The sequence below is a fragment of the Microtus oregoni genome, unplaced genomic scaffold (genome assembly GCF_018167655.1).
Source record: "Microtus oregoni isolate MIOR12 unplaced genomic scaffold, Mior012 000020F_ref0000438, whole genome shotgun sequence".
NCBI lineage: Eukaryota > Metazoa > Chordata > Mammalia > Rodentia > Cricetidae > Microtus > Microtus oregoni.
The window spans coordinates 2,659,926-2,680,877 of record NW_024543079.1 but is presented as its reverse complement, the minus strand read 5'-3'; the positions used below and the strand labels follow the sequence as shown (position 1 = coordinate 2,680,877).

General features: G+C 46.8%; 1 protein-coding gene across 4 annotated transcripts in view; it reads left to right on the top strand.

The window, feature by feature from the left end:
* Positions 1-261: 261 nt before the first annotated feature.
* Positions 262-20,952, top strand: part of Slc9a8 (solute carrier family 9 member A8) — a 55,473-nt gene continuing 34,782 nt past the window's right edge. Inside the window, exons 1-5 of one of the 4 annotated variants that reach the window (XM_041670367.1) lie at positions 262-1,005; positions 3,713-3,891; positions 6,023-6,139; positions 16,345-16,425; positions 20,064-20,122. In XM_041670367.1, coding sequence (XP_041526301.1) covers positions 980-1,005; positions 3,713-3,891; positions 6,023-6,139; positions 16,345-16,425; positions 20,064-20,122 — 462 coding nt within the window. In that variant the 5' untranslated portion in view covers positions 262-979. The remainder of the gene's footprint in view (positions 1,006-3,712; positions 3,892-6,022; positions 6,140-16,344; positions 16,426-20,063; positions 20,123-20,952) is intronic. The other 3 variants (XM_041670364.1, XM_041670366.1, XM_041670368.1) reach the window with 3 other exon arrangements.

Genomic DNA, 20,952 nt, shown 5'->3' with positions numbered 1-20,952 from the left:
CAGAAATTAAAGTTACCCCGTGTTTAAAGCCCAGTGGGTAAAGCATTTACTGGGAAAGCATAAACACTGGAGTTCATATCCCAAACGCCCACATAAAAGCCAAGCAGAGCTGCTGTCAATTGTAACCCTAGGGCTAGAGAGACCCAGAATGGAGGGAGGATCAGTAAGTTGCTGACCAGCCAGTATATCAGATCTCCAGCTTCAGTGCAGGTGGAGACTCTGTCTCATAAATTAAGACGGAGCACGAGCAAGGAAGACGTCTGACAACAATCTGGGGCCTCCTAATGCACCCACACACCTCACACACAGGTTAGTAAGAAATATTGGGTGGTGAGATAGATCAATGAGTAAAGGTGCTTGCTGCTAAGCCTCACTACCAGAGTTCATTATCAAGGACCCACATGGTGGAAGGCGAGAATCAAAGCCCTCAAGATGTCCTGGATCTCCCCATTTACACAAAAACCACACAAACCAATGAACCAACGTAGGGGTTGGTGAATGCCCAGCCCGTACATCCCCTGCACTCACTTTTACACTAGGGATGTTCCAAAAGCCCTCTGCTTGTTACTCCCACAGTTGGGGAAACTGAAGTTGACTCAGGACGCGCCCCTTGGCACAGGCTGCCCGGATGCCTACAAAGTCCGTCCCCCTCTATTCTTAGCCCTGTGAATTCCAAGCGGGGAGGACGGTTTTGCTCACAGCTGAGTCACCGGGATCTCAGAAGAGTTTCCCCCACGTCCTTCCCGCCCGGTGACCGGAAAAAGTCGAACAGTTCAGGGGCCAGATCGTCACGTGGCTCGGAAGGAACGGGCGTAGAGAAAACTCCCGAGATCGTCCCACTCTTGGGTCACCGAGACGACGGGGCAGAGGGTCTCCCTGGGCGGCTAAGCCCCGCCTCCGCCCGCAGCGGAAGCCGGAAGCAGCCGCAGGCCCCGCTAGCCCCGCGGCGTGCAACTCGGTAGTCTCGGAGGCTCGCAGGATGGGGGAGAAGATGGCGGAGGAGGAGTGAGTTCGCTGCTCCGGGTGGCGGAGGCGGCAGGGCCGGGCCGGCGGGCGACAACGGGCCTCGGGCGCCCGGGTAGAGTGGCTCTGGCCCAGCCGGCCGGGGTCGGCGGGGGGCGGGATGAGGACTCGGGCCCTGCGGCCTCCCCGAGGTCATACATCGGCCTCCGCGCGCAGGCCTGTAGCGTAGCCGGGCGGAAGCGCGAACACAGATCCCGCTCCCAGTTTCCGGTTATCTGAGGTGCCCCAGGCGCTCCTCCTCCAGGAAGTCCTCCCCCGCCACACAAGCGTCTCGCGTTCTCCTTAACCATCCGCAGGCTCAGTGTTGATGTCTGTCCCCAGACTGTTTCATTCATTCATTAGCTGCTGGTTGTCCGCTCCGCTCGCCTTTGGGCGCCAGGAGCTGCCCGCAGGGAGCGGCCGTTCTGCTGTCGTGGGAGGCTTTGTGTAGGCAGGGTGTGTTCCGACCGTGCCAAATGTTTGGAAGGAAAATGTGTAGTGTGAGGGGCGGGGAGTCTACCCTGGAAGAAAAATATCTTGTGACCCAAACCTTGAGTCCCCAGGAGAGATAGGGAGGGTGACAAGTTCCCAAGCCTGAACCAAGAAAGGGCTGTCGTTCCGTGAGTCCCCAGTCCTCATCCCAGGCAGGAAAGAAAAGGGAGAGGGTGAGTACTTTGGAGTGAGGCGCTGGCCGTTGGTTGACAGTGTAGAGAGCATCTTTCATAACTAGGTGAGCTTCCCCTCTCTGGGCATGTGCCGCTGTTAGTCTGTCTTCCTGCTTGGCAGGCTCTTGCGGTATGTTACAAATTCCGTCTTTGAAATGAGCTCCTGAAAATGAACAAGGAATTCCTCTAATGATACTGAACTTGTACTGGGATCATTAATTTCAGGTATCTCTTGGCCAGTCAGGTACCAAGTCATAAACTCACTTACTGTGTATGCGTGCTGTCCCAGATGCTAAAGTAGGCCTTGGCCGTTCAAGACTAAAGAGATAATGTGGGGTCGAATGGTTCAAAGTGTGTGTTTGAAGTTTGGTCAGTTATGGAGTCTCTAGAGATCTGCTGTGTGACTGGATGCTGGACTGAAGCCATGCTCGGTGGATACCACCTGTTACACTCCCAACTGGGCCACTACTGCTTTCCAAGGAGAGCAAGGACCGAAGCCTTGGGTAGCGTGCAGTGTGCCAGAGCTGGCAACCCGAGCCTTCTGACATTTGAGAAGGGTTTGGCAGGGTAGGTTAGGGCACTCTGAGCACAACAGCTGGGCAAACTCAGGTGACTTTTTCAGTTTATGGACATAATCCCAGAAGGACTGGGATCTAAATTGTAGAGCCTTGCCGGCCACACACAAGGTCCTGGGTTCAAGCCCGAGTGACATACAGAATCCAAGCAGAAATGTGACTAGCACAGGAAAGGTTCCCAGTAAATAGTGTAGAACCTGGGGTGTGGGAGACCCCAGTCCCACTCTGGGAAACTTTTGTTTTTCCTTTTTGAGACTGTCTCATGTAGCCCATAGGGCTGATCCTCAGCTCACTGTGTGTATCATCACTATGTAGCCCAAGGGGCCCTTGGCCTTGAACTCCTAACTTTCCCGCCTGTCTCCCAAGTGCAGGGATTGCAAGCATTGGGTTGCCATACCCTGCTACCCTCACTAAGTTCAAAGGACAGACAGCATTTCTTCTTTTGTGTTGTTATTTTTATTGGAAAGAAAGGGGCCTACTGAGGATTGACCTGTAGGGCCTTGTGCATGCTGAGCGAGCCCTCTACGGCCAAGCTGTTCTTAGTCATGTACTTGAGACGGTTTCGGTACGCAGCAAACTTGTTATCCTCTGCTGGTATTACAGGCGGGTGCCACTGTGCCATTTCCTCCTTTACTTATTTTGAGAAAGGGTCTCACCAAGTTTCTTAGGCTGACATTGAACTCACTACCCCCTGCAGATTTTTAACTTGTGGTCCTCCTGCCTAACTGACTGTTTGGTAACCTTAGGCTCAGCATTTTTGATTTGTTAGACAGGGTTTCATGTTGCCCAAGCTGGTCTTTTAGCTGAAAATGACCTCAAACTCTTGATCTTTCTCCTCTTCCTACTGAGTCTTATTCCTAAAATGATCCCCAGGCGGGCTGGCGGAGCCCGCGCTGCATGGACACATAGACACAAAAATAGGCATAAAGGTAAAATATTTATTACAGAAAGGGAGAGAGGAAGAGAGAGAGAGAGAAAGAGAAAGGGAGAGAAGGAGGGAGAGAGAGAGGAGGAGAGAGGCAAAGCCCCGTGTGTACACCGGGAGAGAACACAGGGAGAGAGAGCAATGGCGGGCAGGTCAGAGGTTAAAAGGAGTGGGCGTGGCCAGGGCAGGGACCAAAAGAATAACACTGAGTACTGGGATTATAGGCCTGTGCCATACACACCTGGTTTGTACAGTACTGGGGATCAAACCCAGGGCCTCATTGCCAGCCCTACCAGCTGATCTTCATCCCTGGCCTTTGCATTTCTTTCTCCACAGGCCTGACCCCCTTCTTCCTGACCTCTGGATGACCAAGGTCAAAGATGCTGGAGGTCACTGGCTGGGGTTTGTAGGCAGGGCATCACTCCCTCTTGAAGACCTGCCTGTTGTTTGTACCCTCAGGGCTTTGCTCTGTCCTCAGTCAGTCAAGGTGTGTTTTGATCCCTTGACCCTCTTCTACCTGACTCCCACTTGTGTGCTTCCAACAGGTTCTCCAACACAACCCATGAAAACTTCAGCTTCACCCTTCACACCACCCTGGGTGTCACCACGAGGCTGGTGCTCCCGACACCTGCCAAACCCATCCTTCCGGTGCAGACAGGGGAGCAGGCCCAACAGGAGGAACAGTCGAGTGGCATGACCATTTTCTTCAGCCTTCTCGTCCTAGGTGAGCATGCCCAGGGCTCTTAGTTACCTGCCACATCAGAGGTCTAGCAGTTCTGAAAACCTTTAGTGCAATGGCTTAGCTTTTGAGAAAAAGAAAAATTTAAGACAGGATCTCTCTATGTAAAGCCCTTGTTGTCCTAGAACTTTCTTTGTAGACCAGGCAAGCCTCAAACTCACAGAGATCCTCCTGCTTCTGCCTCCAGTGTGTTGGGATTACAGGTGTGCGCCACCATCCTGGCCATGAAAGAGCTTTTGATCTGGACAGGGGTGGTGGCTTGCATTTGTAATCCCTTGCTGGGATGGCAAAGACAGGAAGATTCCTTAGGGTTGTTGGCTAGTCAGTCTACTTGAATCAGTAAACGCCAGGCTGGTTGGAGACCCTGTTTCAAAGAAGGTGGGAAGCATTTCTGAAGATAATCCCCAACATCTCTTCTAGCTTCTACCAGAAAAATTTACATTGTGAATCAGAATGTCATGCCCAAGTTTCTGGTTCCCAAATAAATTCACGGAGCCTGATTTCCGATGCAAATTACATGAGGGTTTTTAATAATATTCAAACTTAAATTTGGACCAGTACCTTTCTAGCACCCCAGCGTGGTGGGTGCAGAAAGTGTGGCAGGGAGCCCTGGGAGGGTAGAACTTTTAAAGGGGAAATGTCATAATCAGGGGAGTTCATGTCTTGTTGTCTTGGGACTGGGTAAGGAGTACATAGAATAAGGTAGTTAGTTTCTGAACCCATTGTAGACCAAGGTATCTTCAAGGACAGGATGCCTCCCAAGAACATCTGAACTTTATTAAATTTTATGGCCTGCTCCCTATCTTCTTAATTGGCCATTTTTAGGGTATCTGTTCAAATTTCTGATATGGCAGCACATTTCTGGAACAGATCACCCACCCCCCAGCTCATTATATGGCTTAAGATGAAGCCCCTTCTTTAAAATGGACTTTGCAAACTCAGGTCCTCACAAGAACAGTAACAAAATTACAGTTATGAAATAGCAATGAAAATAATTTTATGGTTGGGGTCAGCACATGAGAAACTGTATTGAAAAGGTCCCAGCGTTAGGAAGGTTGAGAAGCACTGCTTAGATTATCTCAGGGATAAGGAAAAGGCTTAGGAAATGTGACACAAGCCTGTGCTCTGCCAGGCAGTGATGCTGCCGCATTTCCTGCTCTGCCTTTCTTTTTTTCCACATTTTTGGAGACGGTCTCAGGATGCTCAGGCTAGTCAGTCTTTACCTCCCAGTGCTACAATTATGGAGGTGTACCACCACCCCGGCCTTATTTACCATCTGCTCTTTTTTGGTAATACCAGAGTCATCTTTTGGGTTATACATTTCCAGGAGAGCAGAAGGCAGAACTGGGTTTTTAGTATTTCCTGAGACAGGATCTCTGCCAGTTCAGGCTGGCCTCAAACTTTGTACCTTAGAGTAACTGACCTTGAGCTTCTGATCCTCCTGCTTCTGCCTTCCTGTTGCTGGGATCACAGGTTACCATCATACCCCATTTGAGCATTTCTCTGATGCTTGCTAGGACTAGGTCTTGAAGACAAATGCATTTTTTTCTGTATTTACATTCATACTGTAGTAAATAGTCAACTGAACACCATAGTAATGACCGACTGGTCAGTTGACTGATGTTTTGTTTTTGTGAGGCTTAGGCTGGCCTCAAACTCCCCACTGTCCACCTGCCTTTTCCTTCCCAGGGTTGGCTCACAGGTGGGCAGACGCCACCACACCCTGGCTTTTGTGACACTCCTGGAACAGCAAACTTTTTATCAGATTAAGAAATCTTTAATGTCTGAAATTTTCTTTGCAGGTGTTGATCAATGGTCGCAGTTAGAGGCTTTGAGAGACCTGCCAGAAAGGACTTTTGCAGCCCCTTTGTTGTGGAGGGTGCTGCACAGGGATGATGAAGGTCACTTTCAAGGTGTGGAACACTTAAGCTTAGTTTGACTGGAGACCACCTTAGCTTGTAGCTGCTAATCCCCCTGGGGGCAGAAAGGACTGCAAGGTACTCAGAGGCTCCAGGTTCTCTTGGCTTCTTGTTTGTTTGTTTGTTTGAGACTGGGTCTCACTGTATAGCTTTACCTGGCCTGGAACTCCTAGACGTAGCTACCTCTGCCTTCCCAGGTGCTAGGATTAAGTGTCTGCCACCTTGCCAGGCTCCGAGGATGGTTTTGAACTCCTGCTCCTCTTTGCCTTCACCTGTCTGGACCACTGCAGTGTGGCACTGCACCTCACTCAAAGGTATGGGTTTTCCTGTGCCCTGTGTTATCGCCAGCCATTCCTGATTAGCTGTCCGGACAAACAAAGTCGACCCGATAAGGGGAAACTATTAATTAGTGACTGAAGAACTTGCTGACCCTCCTGTAACTGCTGTGCCTAGTGTCCTAGTGTTTTCTAGACCTTGGGAACCCCGTTCTGGCCACACAGCCCCCACTTTTGTTTCTATTTGAGAGAAGTCATTAGAATTGTAACCTGGTGTTCTTTAAGCTTGTCACAGCAGTCCACCATGGCCCCTGAGCTGAGAAGGAAGGCTTTACCTTGAATTTAACCCTGCCTGAGCTTTGGCGACAGGGAACAGTGACTCAGTTAACATTTAACTCTGGCTGGCACAAGTGGTCTAGTTAGTGAGTCCTCAACAAGTATTCTGGGCAGGAAGGTGCAGGAGCTGGTTAGCACCAAATAGATGTGACTGAACACCAATCCCTGAGCTGCCTCAGAATCTTGTCAATCCCAGAACTTGATCAAGATCAGACCACAAAAAGCATACCTGAGTAAATCATTATAACTTTAGGAATTTAGAAACCGTAACGATCAAATAACATGTTAAGTCCTACTTCCCCTAACTTTGTTCATGACTTTATCCTTATCAGTTATTTTTCACTCTCATGGCAAAAATCGTACAAAAATTTATCCTGATCCAAAATATCTTGAAGGTCTGCTGTTGCCTCGTTAATGTAGGGAGAATAAAATTAAATAAATCATCTTGGAGGTCTGATGTTGCTTCCTTAGTCTGAAAAAGGAGACGCAGTGATATCCAGAGGGCTTTATTGGTGTTGCTTTAGTTGGTGTATACCATGCGGTCACCTTAACCAAGATAATAGTGAAGTCCCATAGCATGCCCTCTCTTTAACCTTAGTGATGACAGCTGCTGCACACATGGGTGCTTCCTTCCTGGTGAGGTCATCAGTCAGGATGGCGGTAGGCCATGGTGCTGTTTACTCCATGGTGAGCCCATCAGGAACTGCCTCTTTTTCTTTTTTAAAAACATCTATTTTCCTAAACAAGAATTGAATCCAAGTTCCATAGAAGCATGCTGTAGCAAATTAAGATTACCTATGTATAGTTTTTTTCTTTTAACCATCAACTGTTTCTTTTACAAGTTTGAAGCTAACTTAGTTAAAGAGTTTAGAGATCTTTTAAACCACACCCCAGTGAATTACAAATCCTGGGATATAGAAGTTTATACTTTAGCAAAAGTTTTAGAGATATTGGGAGTGTATTCAGAGTTAAACATCATGATTATACTTTGTCGTTTTTAGAGCTAGGAAACAGAAATGAGAAAAGGGCTGAAACGAGCAGCAGCAGCTCCTGCTGGGAATAGACTACTTCTTACTGTTTCAACATAGGGTGTTTGCCTGTGCTGCTCTGTTTGGCTCTCCTCCCTGTCACAGAGTTAGATGGCCAGCCTGACCAGGACAGAGACTTTGTGTTGGGTCCATGGGAGTTGTGGAAAGATGGGACAGACCACCAAAGTCTAATAATCTATCTGTGTGTATGCCTGCAGGCCAGAAGAGGGCACCAGACCCCATTACAGATGGTTGTGAGCCACCATGTGGTTGCTGGGAATTGAACTCAAGACCTTTGGAAGAGCAGGCAATGTTCTTAACCTCTGAGCCATCTCTCCAGCCCAGTCTAATAATCTAGAAGCAAACTTTATTCCAGGAAAAAAATAATTAAAAAATAAATCTCCATGGGACACAAAAAGCTTATCAGCTAGCTGAGACCACAGCCAGAGATGGACTTGTAAGGCTGTGGCAAGACCAGTTTCTGAACTCCTTTTATAGCAAGCATTAGGCAATAACAAAAGAATTTTTACAATCTCAAGGTAAAACTCAGTTACAAATTGCCCTTCTTTGCATTTTCCATTAACAGAGCTTTTCAGTTAAACTAGTATTTGTACTTAATCTATTATCTTCCCTGGCATTCCTTGATAGTGTTTACCAAGGCTCTACACCTCCCCTGACACTGCCAGTTTCGCAAAGCAGGGAAGGGTATGGGACGATATAAAACCAAAAAGTCAAAAGTCATGTACATCCCATCATTTAAAAGTTAACTCAGCTCACATCAATTTATGGTCATGAGTGGCTGGGGGGCGGGGTATCTAAGGCTGATCCTCAGGTTGCAGAACCAACCTAAGTTTGCAGAGGGCTGCTTCAGCCTTACAAATAGAGCTATGGGTTGTAAAGCAGAGTAATCCACTATTAATAGTTAATCCTTAAGCTGCTGAGAAGGCTGCTGATGCTCTTATTCTCCTAGCTTACAACTTAAGACTTATTTATTTCTACTTATTTTGGGGATCTACATTTTTATATTCTTATTCTTGGACTCTTCACTTTGGAAGAAACTCAAACAAGCATGCTTGGGTCTGGAGAGGGGGGCCAAATCTGAGCTCCAGAGTCAGCCTTTTTAATAAAGTAGAACAGCACGTGGCAATTGTTAATATCATCCATATCCAAAGACATTTGAATCCCTACAAACAGAATTCAGTGATGAGGTAGAGACTAGATCAGAGAGCAGAGAAGGGATTCTTTCTTGTGTGTGGCAGAAGTTGTGAGAATCTGAAATTGAGCGTGCCATATTTTGGCCATTGAGATTGATTATTTAGTTTACACTGAGGCCAGCCTTTCACAATACAACAGCAGGCTGAATTCAAGGAGGGATAGAGAATAGAGGTGGTGAGGAGTCATGAGGCTACTTCTTTTTTTTTTTTTTTTTTTTTTTTTAAGTTTTTCGAGACAGGGTTTCTCTGTGGTTTTGGAGCCTGTCCTGGAACTAGCTCTGTAGACCAGGCTGGTCTCGAACTCACAAAGATCCACCTAACTCTGCCTCCCAAGTGCTGGGATTAAAGGCGTTCGCCACCACTGCCCGGCTTATGAGGCTACTTCTGAATGGGAAGAGCTTGTGGTTAGAGGCAGGAGCAAGCTGAAAAAAAGAGAAGACATCCTTTGGAAGCAGAGTGAGGAGGAGGTGGGAGAGAGTTAGGGGAAGGGTCACAAGCAGGAACTCTGCCAGAGTGGGGAATCCAATATTGTACGGCCCCGGGATGGCAGAGAGAAGCTGCCTGATTACCTGCACAGCTCTATGGGGTAGGCTCCAGGAGCCAACAGAGAGAGACAGCGGGTTCCAGCAAGCCAGGGAGAGGGCCGAGACGGAACAGACTGCTCCTAGTGTGAGGCAAGGAGAGACAGTTAGCCGTGGTATAGAGGTCCCTGGGTCAGTCCTAGGTTTCAGCACCAAATAGAACTGATGGTGCAGAGAAACCACTAGACTGCTCTGCGGGTAGAAAGGGTTATTGGGGATCAAATTGCTAAAACCAGTGGGTGGGGGTGCAGAGAGAAGAGCAAATTGTAGAAAGGCAAACATGTTATATGTCATGTGGGGATCTAGCTAATACAGGGTGTTGGGATTCACTAGAACTAGATGCCTTTGCTAGAGGTCATTGACTTTTTGGGGGAAGATTAAGGGAGCTTCTTGGAGGACTAAGGGTAGTTTCTGACAACCAGGAACCCAGTTTAGGGAGATCTGCTTTTCTGGTAAACAGAAACCTGCTTAAAGGCTTGTTTACCAGATAACAATCCTTCTGTTTACCCAGCCAAAGTCCTTGTATAAACTGACATGACCACTCCTTAGTGTGCTTAAGAAGGGGGTTTATTGTAGATATAAGAGAACAGCCAGAGGCTTCTGGAAGAGTCCAGAGCAGAGGGAAAGTGAAATACAAACATGGCCAGGGCTATCTGAGAGAGGGAGCATAGTGGGGGATAGGAATAGAGAAAACATAGAGAAACATGGGCAGAGCATAAAGAGAACGTAAGCATGGAAGGGTTATAAGGAGAATGAGTAGCTGGGGAGAGGGAAGCCTATGAGCTGGAGAGAGTTTTGGGTATGATGAAAGCCGTGAGAAGGACTAGGGTGCTAGCATGGGTTGAAATGTGTAGCAGGTACTTATGATACTGAGGGAGCATGGGGGCTGTGCACTTTGATATACTAGTAGGTACCACAGGTCCATATGTCCCTTATGCCAGAGGTAAGGGAAGTGACTCCTTTGGTAGATGGGCAAAGTTTAGTTCCTGAGGAATGCTGGTTTTTATCTAACCACCAGAAATGCTCCTGTAGTCCCTGTTGAGCTTACTGGACTGCCTTTTGGAGTTATGGGAATTGGAGTTTCCTTTGGATCTAAAGAACCCCAAATCATTGGTGTTTATCACACCCCTAGTGTTGCTATTCCTTTATCTGTACCATGGCCAGCTCTCAAATAACAATAGGAAATTTAATTATGAATGTTCGACCTTAGCTTAGTTTCTAACTAGGTATTTTTTGTTTGTTTATTTGTTTGTTTGGTTTGGTTTGTTGTTTTGTTTTGCTTTTCAAGACAGGGTTTCTCTGTAGCTTTGGAGCCTGTCCTGGAACTAGCTCTGTAGACCAGGTTGTCCTCAAACTCACAGAGATCCACATGCTTCTGCCTCCTGAGTGCTGGGATTAAAGGCATGCACACCACTGCTTGGCCCTAACCAGTTTTTTTTTTTTTTAAGATTTATTTATTTATTTTGTTTACAATGTTCTGTCTGCATGTGTGCCCGCAGGCCAGAAGAGGGCACCAGATTTCATTACAGATGGTTGTGAGCCACCATGTGGTTGCTGGGTATTGAACTCAGGGCCTCTGGAAGAACTATCAGTGCTCTTAACCTCTGAGCCATCTCTCCAGCCCCCCTAACCAGTTTTTATAATTAAACCATTTATATTAATCTGCGTCCTGCTATGTGGCTCAGTTACCTCATTGCCGCACTACCCACCCTGCTTTCTCTGCATTTGGCTTGTGTGTCTGCCTTTCTCCTCCTAGAGTTCTCTCTGTCCCCAGAAGTCCTGCCTAACCTTTTCTTGCCTAACTGTTGGCCATTTAGCTCTTTATTAAACCAATCAGAAGGCGCTTTAGGCAGAAACACATCATTACAGTGTATACAAATATTCTACAACAATCTCGACCATCTACTTCTACAAAACAGTCATCACCCGAGGAGAAATCTCAGTCCAGGCTATGGCTAGCTATGATGTGATGTTCCCTTTTCTGGCAGCCAGCACATTGATCATGCTGTCTTGGGAGTTGCCAGATGAGTTAGCTCTTATAAGTGGAACTGAACTACATCTTGATCTTCAGGTAACAGGAAGTGAACTGTGACATTGGATGTAGCTTGAGCATAGGATACCTAAAAGCCCACCTCCACCATTGACACACTTCCTCCAACAAGACTATGCCTCCTAATAGTGTCATTCTGTTTGGGGGCCATTTTCTTTCAAACCACAACCACTGTCTGGTTTCCGTGTGTACTCCCTGCATGTTTGCATACAGACAGACAGACAGACAGATTATAAGCAGCAGAGACCTCCATTTTCATGTAGTGTTTTAGTGGTTCCTGTGCTTATTTGGCTCTGGCTCAGCAAGATAGTGCAGGATTTTCTAATTATTCTAATTGTTAATTTGACACTTCTAATTCTAGGTGTCAAACCCAGGACAAACAGGACAAAAACAACATATCTAAGCAGACCTGGCCGGCAGGTTCTCCCAGCATTCTTGCAGCCCTACCTGTTGCAGAGTATGGATAACATACAACTCCCCCTCCTGCCCTGTAGCCCAGAGGCTTTTCCCTCCATAATCCAGACGTTTTGATTACCACCTCTTTTTGTGACTTATAGCCTCCTGGCTGCTACACCTGGTTCTCCTCTCCCCCTCCTTCACCCCTTTCCTCACATGGGCTAGCTCAGTCTACTTATGATCACTTTGGACTCTCCAACTTGGTGTCTGACTGTGGCTATTGTTGTAATCTGCTGGCCTGGTCTGTTACCTGGGTACCCTGTACCTTTAAGAGACAGCTCTGCCCACTTCCAACCTCCCCTACCCTTTGCCAAGGCAAGCCATCTCCCACCTCCTCTCCAGTCCCCATCCTCTCCCTCTCCCTCTCCCTCCCTTCTCTCTCTCTCTTTCTCTCTATCTGCCCTTCTTCTGTAGAGGCAGCTTCTACCTCTCTCCTCCCCCCTTTTCCCCTTACTCTTCCCTTTCCCCTCCATAACCCACTAAATAAACTCTATACCCAAATTCTCTCGGGTTATACACCTCCACCCCTCATGGCACCACTCATGGTCCCACTTCTTTAAAAATGATAACAATGTTCTTCCTTTCATTTGTAATAAACTTTCTCCTCCATGGTACTTAGGAACAGTCATATCCTTTTCTTTCCTTTTTATTTTTCATTCACTAACTGGGTTAAATATTTACAGTGAAACAACATCACAAATTGATAGCTTACAGTGCAGAAGGAAAAGAGGACCAGACTTCTGAATTGACAGTGTTTTCTTTGGCCATCTGGTACTTTTTGATGGGGTGAAGAAACCAAAGTTGTCAGTACAAACTCTGAGGGTGGTCTGTTAGCAGCTCCGCACAGTCAGAGCTTCTCTCTCTCTCTCTCTCTCTCTCTCTCTCTCAATTTGTCTGTGTGTGTATTTTATGTGTGTGTTTGGGGTATGAGTGCATATCTGTATATGCACACATGCCTGTGGAAGATGGAAGTCCATTACAGGTGTCTTCCTCAACTGCTCTCAGTGACAGGTCTCTTGGGGACCCTGGAGCTCACTGACACAGCCAGGCTGGTAGGAGTCCCAGGGACACTTCTGTTTTCACTTCCCCAGTGCTGGGATTGCAGAGATGTGTACCAGCTCGGCTCTGAGCTCAACTCATGCTTATGTAGCAAGCACTTCACCCACTTCCTTACCCCATTTGAACATTTTCTTTTAACAATTATTTTCGCCTGGTGGTAGTAGCACATACTTTTAATCCCAGCACTGGGAGAGATAGGCGAATCACTGTGAGTTCAAGGCCAGCCTGGTCTACAGAGCTAATTCCAGGACAGGCTCCAAAGATACAGAGAAACCCTGTCTCGATCCGCCCCCCCACCCAAAAAAAAAAGTATATTTCTAGGAGCTGGAGAGATGCTTCAGTGGTTAAGAGCGTTGACTGTTCCTTCAGAGGACTTGGGTTCAACTCCCAACACCCACATGGCAGCTTATAACTGTCTATAACTCCAGTTTCAGGTGATCTGACACCTTCACACAGATATACATACAGGCAAATAAGTGCACATAAAATAAAAATAAATTAAAAAAATTATTTCTAGAGGTGAGCATGGTAACAACTCTCTGTAACCCCAATACTTGAGCATCTGCAGCAGGACATTGCTATGAGTTCAAGACCATGGAGGGCTACTAAGTAAACACCAGGCTAGCCTTAGTCATGTCATAAGACCCTGCTGGTGCTATTCTGTGGATAGCGAGCTGAGGTGTGGCCTCGGGGCTGGAGAGCCATGCACACTAGCATCTGAACCATGAAGTGACATTTAGAGTGGTGCAAATACACGAAAGTGGGGTTTGGGGCCAGGAGTTTTTATTATTCTATTAGTGTGTTTGTGCTTATACATATGTGAAAGTTAGAAGATGACTTTCAGGAGTTGGTTTCTCATCAAAAAATGTTGTTGAACAAGTATCCCCGATCCCCCCAACCATCTCTCTGGCTTTTCTCCTGCCCCCTAAGATGAGGTGTTTCATTGTGCAGCCCTGACTGTCCTCACTATGTAAAACAGTCTGGTTTTGAACTCAGAGATCCACTTGCCTCTGTCTCCAGGAGAGCTGGGATTAAAGGTGTGTGTGACCATACCCAGTGTGTGTGTGTGTGTGTGTTTTAAGGCTGGGTCTTGCCATATGACCTGTTGTATTATTTAGTCAGGGAATGTAGATTAGTTGATTAAGATCTTGCCTAGCACACAAAGTCCTGGGTTCAGTCCCTAGCATAAACTGGGCACCTATAATCTCAACACTAAGAAGGTAGAGGCAAAAACATCAGAAATTGGTAGTCCTGTCCAGACACCTAAGAAGCAAGATGTGACCTGTCCTGCTGAAAAAGGAAATAAGATGCTGTGGATTCATTCTGAGTTTAAAAAAAAAAAAAAAAAATCAGGTTTGATGGAGGAAGACCACCTGAGAAATCTCTGATAGGAACAGATGGCCCAGATGTCTGAGTTCTACATCCAGAACAGATTCAAGACTGCTGCCTGAGATGATGAAGACTCACAGGATACTCCAGTCAGGACTTGATCATAATTCTAAATTTTCTTTAGGTCCCCATTAAGATTATCAGCGCAGCCGGGTGGTGGTGGCGCACGCCTTTAATCCCAGCACTCGGGAGGCAGAGGCAGGCGGATCTCTGTGAGTTCGAGACCAGCCTGGTCTACAAGAGCTAGTTCCAGGACAGGCTCCAAAACCACAGAGAAACCCTGTCTCAAAAACAAAAAAAAAAAAAAAACAAACAAACAAAAAAAAAGATTATCAGCGCCCCCAACCAGCAGGAAGTAGCCTGGAAAACTATGCCCACATTCCCAAAAAATGGACTATGGATATTTTCCTTTGTTTGAAAAAAAAAAAAAGAGGGGGAAGTGGTGTAGGACAATTCTGTATTCTGTCAATTATGTTTTGGATGAACGCTGATTGGTCAGTAGCCAGGCAGGAAGTATGGGTGGGACAACTAGACAGAAAGTAGAGGCGGGTCAATGAGAACAGGAGAGTTCTGGGAAGGAGGAGGCCCATTCCTCCGCAGTCCTGTCCAGACACCTAAGAAGCAGGATGTGACCTGCCTCCCTGAAAAAGGTACTGAGCCATGTGGCTAACATAGATAAGAATAATGAGCTGATATAAGTTATAAGAGCTAATACAAATTCTGAGCTAATGGGCCAATCAGTTTATAACTTAAAAAAAACATCAGAAATTGATGGTCATCCTCCCATACTCCTGTACATAACAAATACAGCAGCATAGGCTATCTGAGACCAAGGCTTAAAATACAACAACAAAACTAGGTGGTGGTGGTGCATGCCTTTAATCTCCCAGCAGATGCAGGGATCTCTGAGTTTGAGGCCAGTCTTGTGTATACAGTGAGTTCCAGGATAACCAAGGCTACACAGAGAAAATCTGTCTTGAAAATAAAAAACAAACAAACAAAAAAAAAAACAACTCAGCAACAAAAAGAAGAAAGCAGGACATGTATTATAATCAGAAAAATGTGAACCTTTTTAAGTGGCTGTCAAATGCTGGGTGGTGGTGGCACAGCCTTTAATCCCAGCACTTGGGAGGCAGAGACAGGTGGGTCTCTTGAGTTCGAGGCCAGCAGGTCTACAGAGCTAGTTCCAGGAGAGACTCCAAAGCTACGGAGAAACCCTGTCTCAAAAACACCCCCCCCCCCAAATGGCTGTCAAAGCTATAACTTTCTAAAAATCTGTTATTAGAGGGCCTGCAAGGTAGCTCAGCAGGTAGAGACACTCGCCACACGAGCCTGGTGACCCGAGTTCCATCCTGAGAACCCATGTAAAGCTCCAAGGAGAGGGCTGTAGCCAGAGCTATACCTTCTGTGTTATGCCCCACAGTTATTTTAGAAATAGGTGTTATCCACCTTTAGCCCCAGGAGACAGAGGCAGGCAGAGCTCTATTAGTTTGAGGCCAGCCTGGTCAGACAAATGAGGGCTATATAGTGAGACCCTGTCCCCCCCCAAAAAAATCAAAAACATATATATGTATACACACACACAAACCATTTGTGGGACTGGAGATGGCTCAGTGGTTAAGAGCATTTCTTGTAAAGGACTGAAGTTCAAATTCCCAGCACCCACACAATGGCTCACAGTGGCTTCTAACTTCAGTTCTAGGGGATCTAGTGCCCTCTTCTGGCCTCCATTGGGAATTGCGTTCACATGGTGCACATACATACATGTAGACACTCACATGTATACACAAAATAAAGATCATGCGTGCGTGTGTATATATGCAGCAAATGTACACTCAGAGGTCTAAAAGAAATCTGAGACAGACCTCAGAAGTAGAGAGTCTCTCCTGCGTGTTGGTCATGGTAATCAAACTCTGGTTGTCAGGTTTATCAGAAATGCCTTTGTCTGCTGAGCCATCTCACAGACTCTACAAGTAGTCTATTGTTGTTTAAAAAAAAAAAAAAGACACTAAAAATATGACCACTGGTCATTGTTTGTTTGCCAAATGTCTGTTTGCTGACATTTAGCAAGCCCTGAGCTTGCTGTCTCTTACCTGATGGGGCTTTTACACAGTTCTTGTGCCTCTCACAGCCATCTGCATCATCCTGGTGCACCTGCTGATCCGGTACCGACTGCACTTCCTGCCTGAGAGTGTGGCTGTCGTTTCTCTAGGTAAGTGATACTGGCAGTCCAGAACACTGCACTGGTACACAATAATATTCTTTCTCTTGGGGTCACCTTTCCACAGTTCACCACAGGGCCTTAGAATCCATTTTACAATGTGTGTTGGGGGCGGGGAGGAATCTGAGAGGGGTGCTGACCCCCTAAAGGTGATGGAAAAGCCATCTTTCTGTGGCCTACTGCTTCTCACCTGACAGTGTCCTGCTCCACTAAGTTGGCTGGCATTTAGCTTGCAAAGTCACAGTTAGAGCTAGAAGGACCCCGGCCTTACAGCTGGCTAATGGCTCCTGTAGACCAGAGCCTCCCTCCCTTTCTGGGACATTTCAGAAAGGGGTTAAAAAGCTTCTTCAGGGAATGGACAGTTTCCTGAATAGCTGGGGTGTTTTGTTTTGTTTTGTTTTTTCTTTTTGGTTTTTTGAAACAGGGTTTCTTTGTAGTTTTGGAGGCCTGTTCTTTTAGACCAGGCTGGCCTTGAACTCTCAGAGATTCACTTGCCTGTGCCTCCTGAGTGCTGGGATTAAAGGCATGTGGCGCCACAGCCTGGCTTTTCCTGAATAGTTTTACCAGTTATTAAGAATAAATATTAGTGGACTGGCAAGGTGGCTCAGCAGTTAAGAGCATAGGCTTCTCTTCCGCAGGATCTGGATTCAATTCCCAGTACCCACATGGCAGCTCAGAACTGCCTGTTACTCTAGTTCTAGGAGATTTGCCATCCTCTTCTGGCCTCTCAGAACACTGCACACAGGTGATGCACAGACATATGTGAGGACAAAACACTTGTTTGCCCAATAAAAATAAATAAATGTTCAGCTGGGCGCACACCTTTAATCCTAACACTTAGGAAGCAGAGGCAGGCAGGTCTATATTGGTTCAAGAGCTGCCTGGTCTGTGTATCAAGTTATAGGACAGTTAGGGCTACATAGGGTTACCCTGTCTGGGGGGGAAAAAAGAGCAAAAATTGGTTTAGCAGTTAATAGCATTGGCTGCTTTTACAGAAGGCCTGGATTCAGTTCCCAGCACTTACATGGTAGCTCATAACCATCCAGGGAACCTGATGCCCTTAGACAACAGACATGCTTGTGGTACAGACATATATGCAGACAAAACACACATAAAATTTTAAAAAAAAGAATCTTTTAAAAAATTAAAAATTAGGGACAAGAGAGATGTCTCAGTGGTTAAGAATACTTGCTGCTTTTTCAGGGCACACAGTTGAGTTCCCAACACCCACATCATGTGGTTCAGAGCTGGCTGTGACTTCAGTGGGTCCAGTACCTACTTGTGGGCATATGCACACATAGGTATACAGACAGACTGTTAAGTATGGGTGCTATGACTCCTGACACCGGCACTGGCCCTCAGACTCTTGGCAGACATGGCTGCCTGGCAAGAGCCTTTGCCACTTGTTTTGTTCCTGGAAATAAAACTATCTTGTACGTGGTTTTTGCTGCTGGGAACTGAATCCAGGGCACCACAGGCAGGTGTATGCTCTCCCACTAAGCAGTATTCCCACCCACCTTTGGTTTTTTGAGGTAGGTTTTCTCTGTGTAACCCTGATTGTCTTGGCACTCCCTCTGTAGACCAGGCTGGCTCCAAACTCAGAGATCTGCCAGCCTCTGCCTCCTATGTGCTGGGATTAAAGGTGTGCGCCAATGGAATCCTCATTTTGATCAGGCATCTTGCCGTGGTGCCCAAGGAGGAAGGAGGTGCTCAGATAGTTTTAGTCTTGGCTATCATGATATCACATGTTTCTTTGCTCTGATTGGTTGAGGGGATAAGACAGTCGGGCCAAAGGGACGTGTTCCAGGGTGGTGGGGTTTGGTTCTCCTTCCTGGTAGAAGTGAGAGAAGTTAGCACCCCCTTTCTTTGGGATGTGATGCCTGGAACACTGTAGTCATCTTGCAATTACATGGCGCAAAGACAAAAGCCAGAATACTGAGTCTGTCCAAGGGGACAGATGGGAAGGCCGGAGTCTTGGTTTATTGTTGTCTTGAACTGACAGCCCTCTGTAACCTGGGGCTGGTGAGACGGTTCGGTGGGTAAAAGTGCTTGCTGCTAGGCCTTCAGCCTGAGTTTAATCCCCAGCTTGCACACGGGGTAGAAGGAAACAACTGACTTCTTCAAGTTGTCCTCTGAGCTCCACTATAGCATGGATGCCACTCCTCCATAAAATATATTAACTAATTTTTAAATGATGGGAAATGGACTTCTCCAGCTGGAGCATGGTGTCATATATGTTGAGGTGGCTCCTTCAGGACTGTCTGACTGTTGTGCCAAAAACAACTCCAAGGAGGCTGAGAGGAAGCAGACATGTCCCCTTGGGTCTATGTGGCCTTCAGTCACTTAGCACATATTGGCCTTTTGTGTTGAGGTTAAGAGGACCTCCATCCACACTTAAAAGCACTCCCCTTCCACTTTCCTGTGCTTTGAGCGAAGGCCTAGCTGTCTTTTCACTTGCTCCAGAAAACAGTTCCAGTTGTACGTCCTTAAGAGGGTTCCCTTGGTCCTGGTTCAGAGCTGTCTGGCTGTCCCTGTGTTTAGGATCAGAGCTGACTCAAAGACAGCAGCATCACCAAAGCCTACCCCAGCATGGGCTGCAGCTTAGTAGGTACAGCTGGCATTTTCAGGCAGCTCAGCTGATCTCTGCTCCTTCCAGACAGCTCACAGCTGCTGGAAGAGAGAGGGAAAGGCAGGCTTTTTAAAGGGGAATGGCCCCTGGTAGAAGGCCCCATATCTAAGAGAATATATGGTTAACATATGGACTTGATAATTTTGCCATGTTTGTTTGTTTTTCCAGACAAAATCTCACTTTGTAGCCCAGGCTGTCCTGGAACTCTCTATGTAGACCAGGCTAGCCTCAAATTCACAGAGATACATCTGCTTCTGCCTCCTGAGGTGGGATTAAAGGTGTGCATCACTGTTGCCAGTGTGTTTTTTAAAACATAAGAGGGCACAAAGTTGAATAACATTGCAGAAAATAAAGAAAAACAAACAAACAAAAATCAGAGGTAGAAGGATCAGGAGTTCAAGGCTCTCCTAGCTACAGTTTGAGGCCGGTTTCTAAACCAGCTTGTGCTCACCTCTACCTGCCTTCCACTGTAAACCACACCCAACAGTTGTTTGTGTGCCCTTGCTGCTGTGCCACGTCAGGTCAGAGGACAGCTTCTGGGAGTCGGTGTCTTTGTAGCAGTGAGTCCTGGGTTAGAACTCACATCATCAGGCTTTACCAGCTGAGCCCCTCCACCCCACCCCCATTTGTGAACGACAGGACTAAGAATAAGCAGTGTAGGATGGGCCTGGCCTATAACCTTCTGCTGTTTTCCGTTGAAACTGGATGGTCTAGAGAGGGTGACCAGCTGTGAGCCCTCACACCTGGCATAGCAGTGACAAGAGTTTTCTTCTCCCCACGTATCTTAAATTTTGCCGTGGTGTGTTTGCCTGAGACGTAAGTGGGAAACTCGGTGATTTACCCCACTTCCTGGCAATTCCTGTTCTTATTCTCAGACCCGGACCTGCAGAGCTCTAGGACAGCCTGCTCTAGTGGGTACCACCCAGTCTAGGGCACTGCCCAGTCCAGCCAGGCAACCTTAGGCTGTATTTCTACTCAACTTTGCTTTTCTCCCTTCTAGGTATTCTCATGGGAGCAGTTATAAAAATTATAGAGTTTAAAAAGCTGGCAAATTGGAAGGTAGGTCTGACATAATCACAGCTGTTGTCATTGTGTGTGTGGACCAGAGGCCAACAGTCTTGGGTGTCACATGTTCCTCTGATGCTGTCCACCTTATTTTTGGAGAAAGGTCTCTCCTGGCCTAGAACTCATTATGTAGGCCAGGTGGGAAGGCCATGAAACTAGAAACCATCATGTCTCTGCATCCCTGGTGCTGGGATTCCAAGCATACATCCTATCTTTATTTTGCCTAATTGCCGGGGATAGAGATTCTTCTGTCTCCTGAGTGCTGAGATTAAAGGAGTTGCCACCAGACTTGGCTTGGTTTATTTCTTTCAAAACAGGGTCTCTCTATATCCAGGAATTGTCGATCTTCCTGCCTCAGCCTCCCAAGTAACTGGGACTACAGGTGAATGCCATGGACCCTGCTGGGCGGTCATTTGTTTAATGTGGTGCTGAGGATGGAACTCAGGGCCTTGAGCATGCTAAGCATGGACTTCACCACTAAGCTGTACCCCTATAGCCTATATTTGTTTTTATAAGTTGATTAGATGCAGATGAAGTCGGGTACTCCAGGGGCAGAACCTAGTACTGTAGCCTGAGCTACAGATTAAGGTGCTTGTGAATACTTAGGGTTTGAAAAGACCCAAGGGGTGTGGGTGGAGAGATTACTGTGGTTAAGAATACTTGCTCTGATGGAGGAAGGTCATTGGTTAAATAAAAAGAAACTGCTTGGCCCTCATTGGTTAGAAGATAGGTGGGAGGAGTAAACAGAACAGAACGCTGGGAGGAAGAGGAAGTGAGCTCAGACTCCACGGCTCTCCTCTCGGGAGCAGACACCTCAGAGAGAC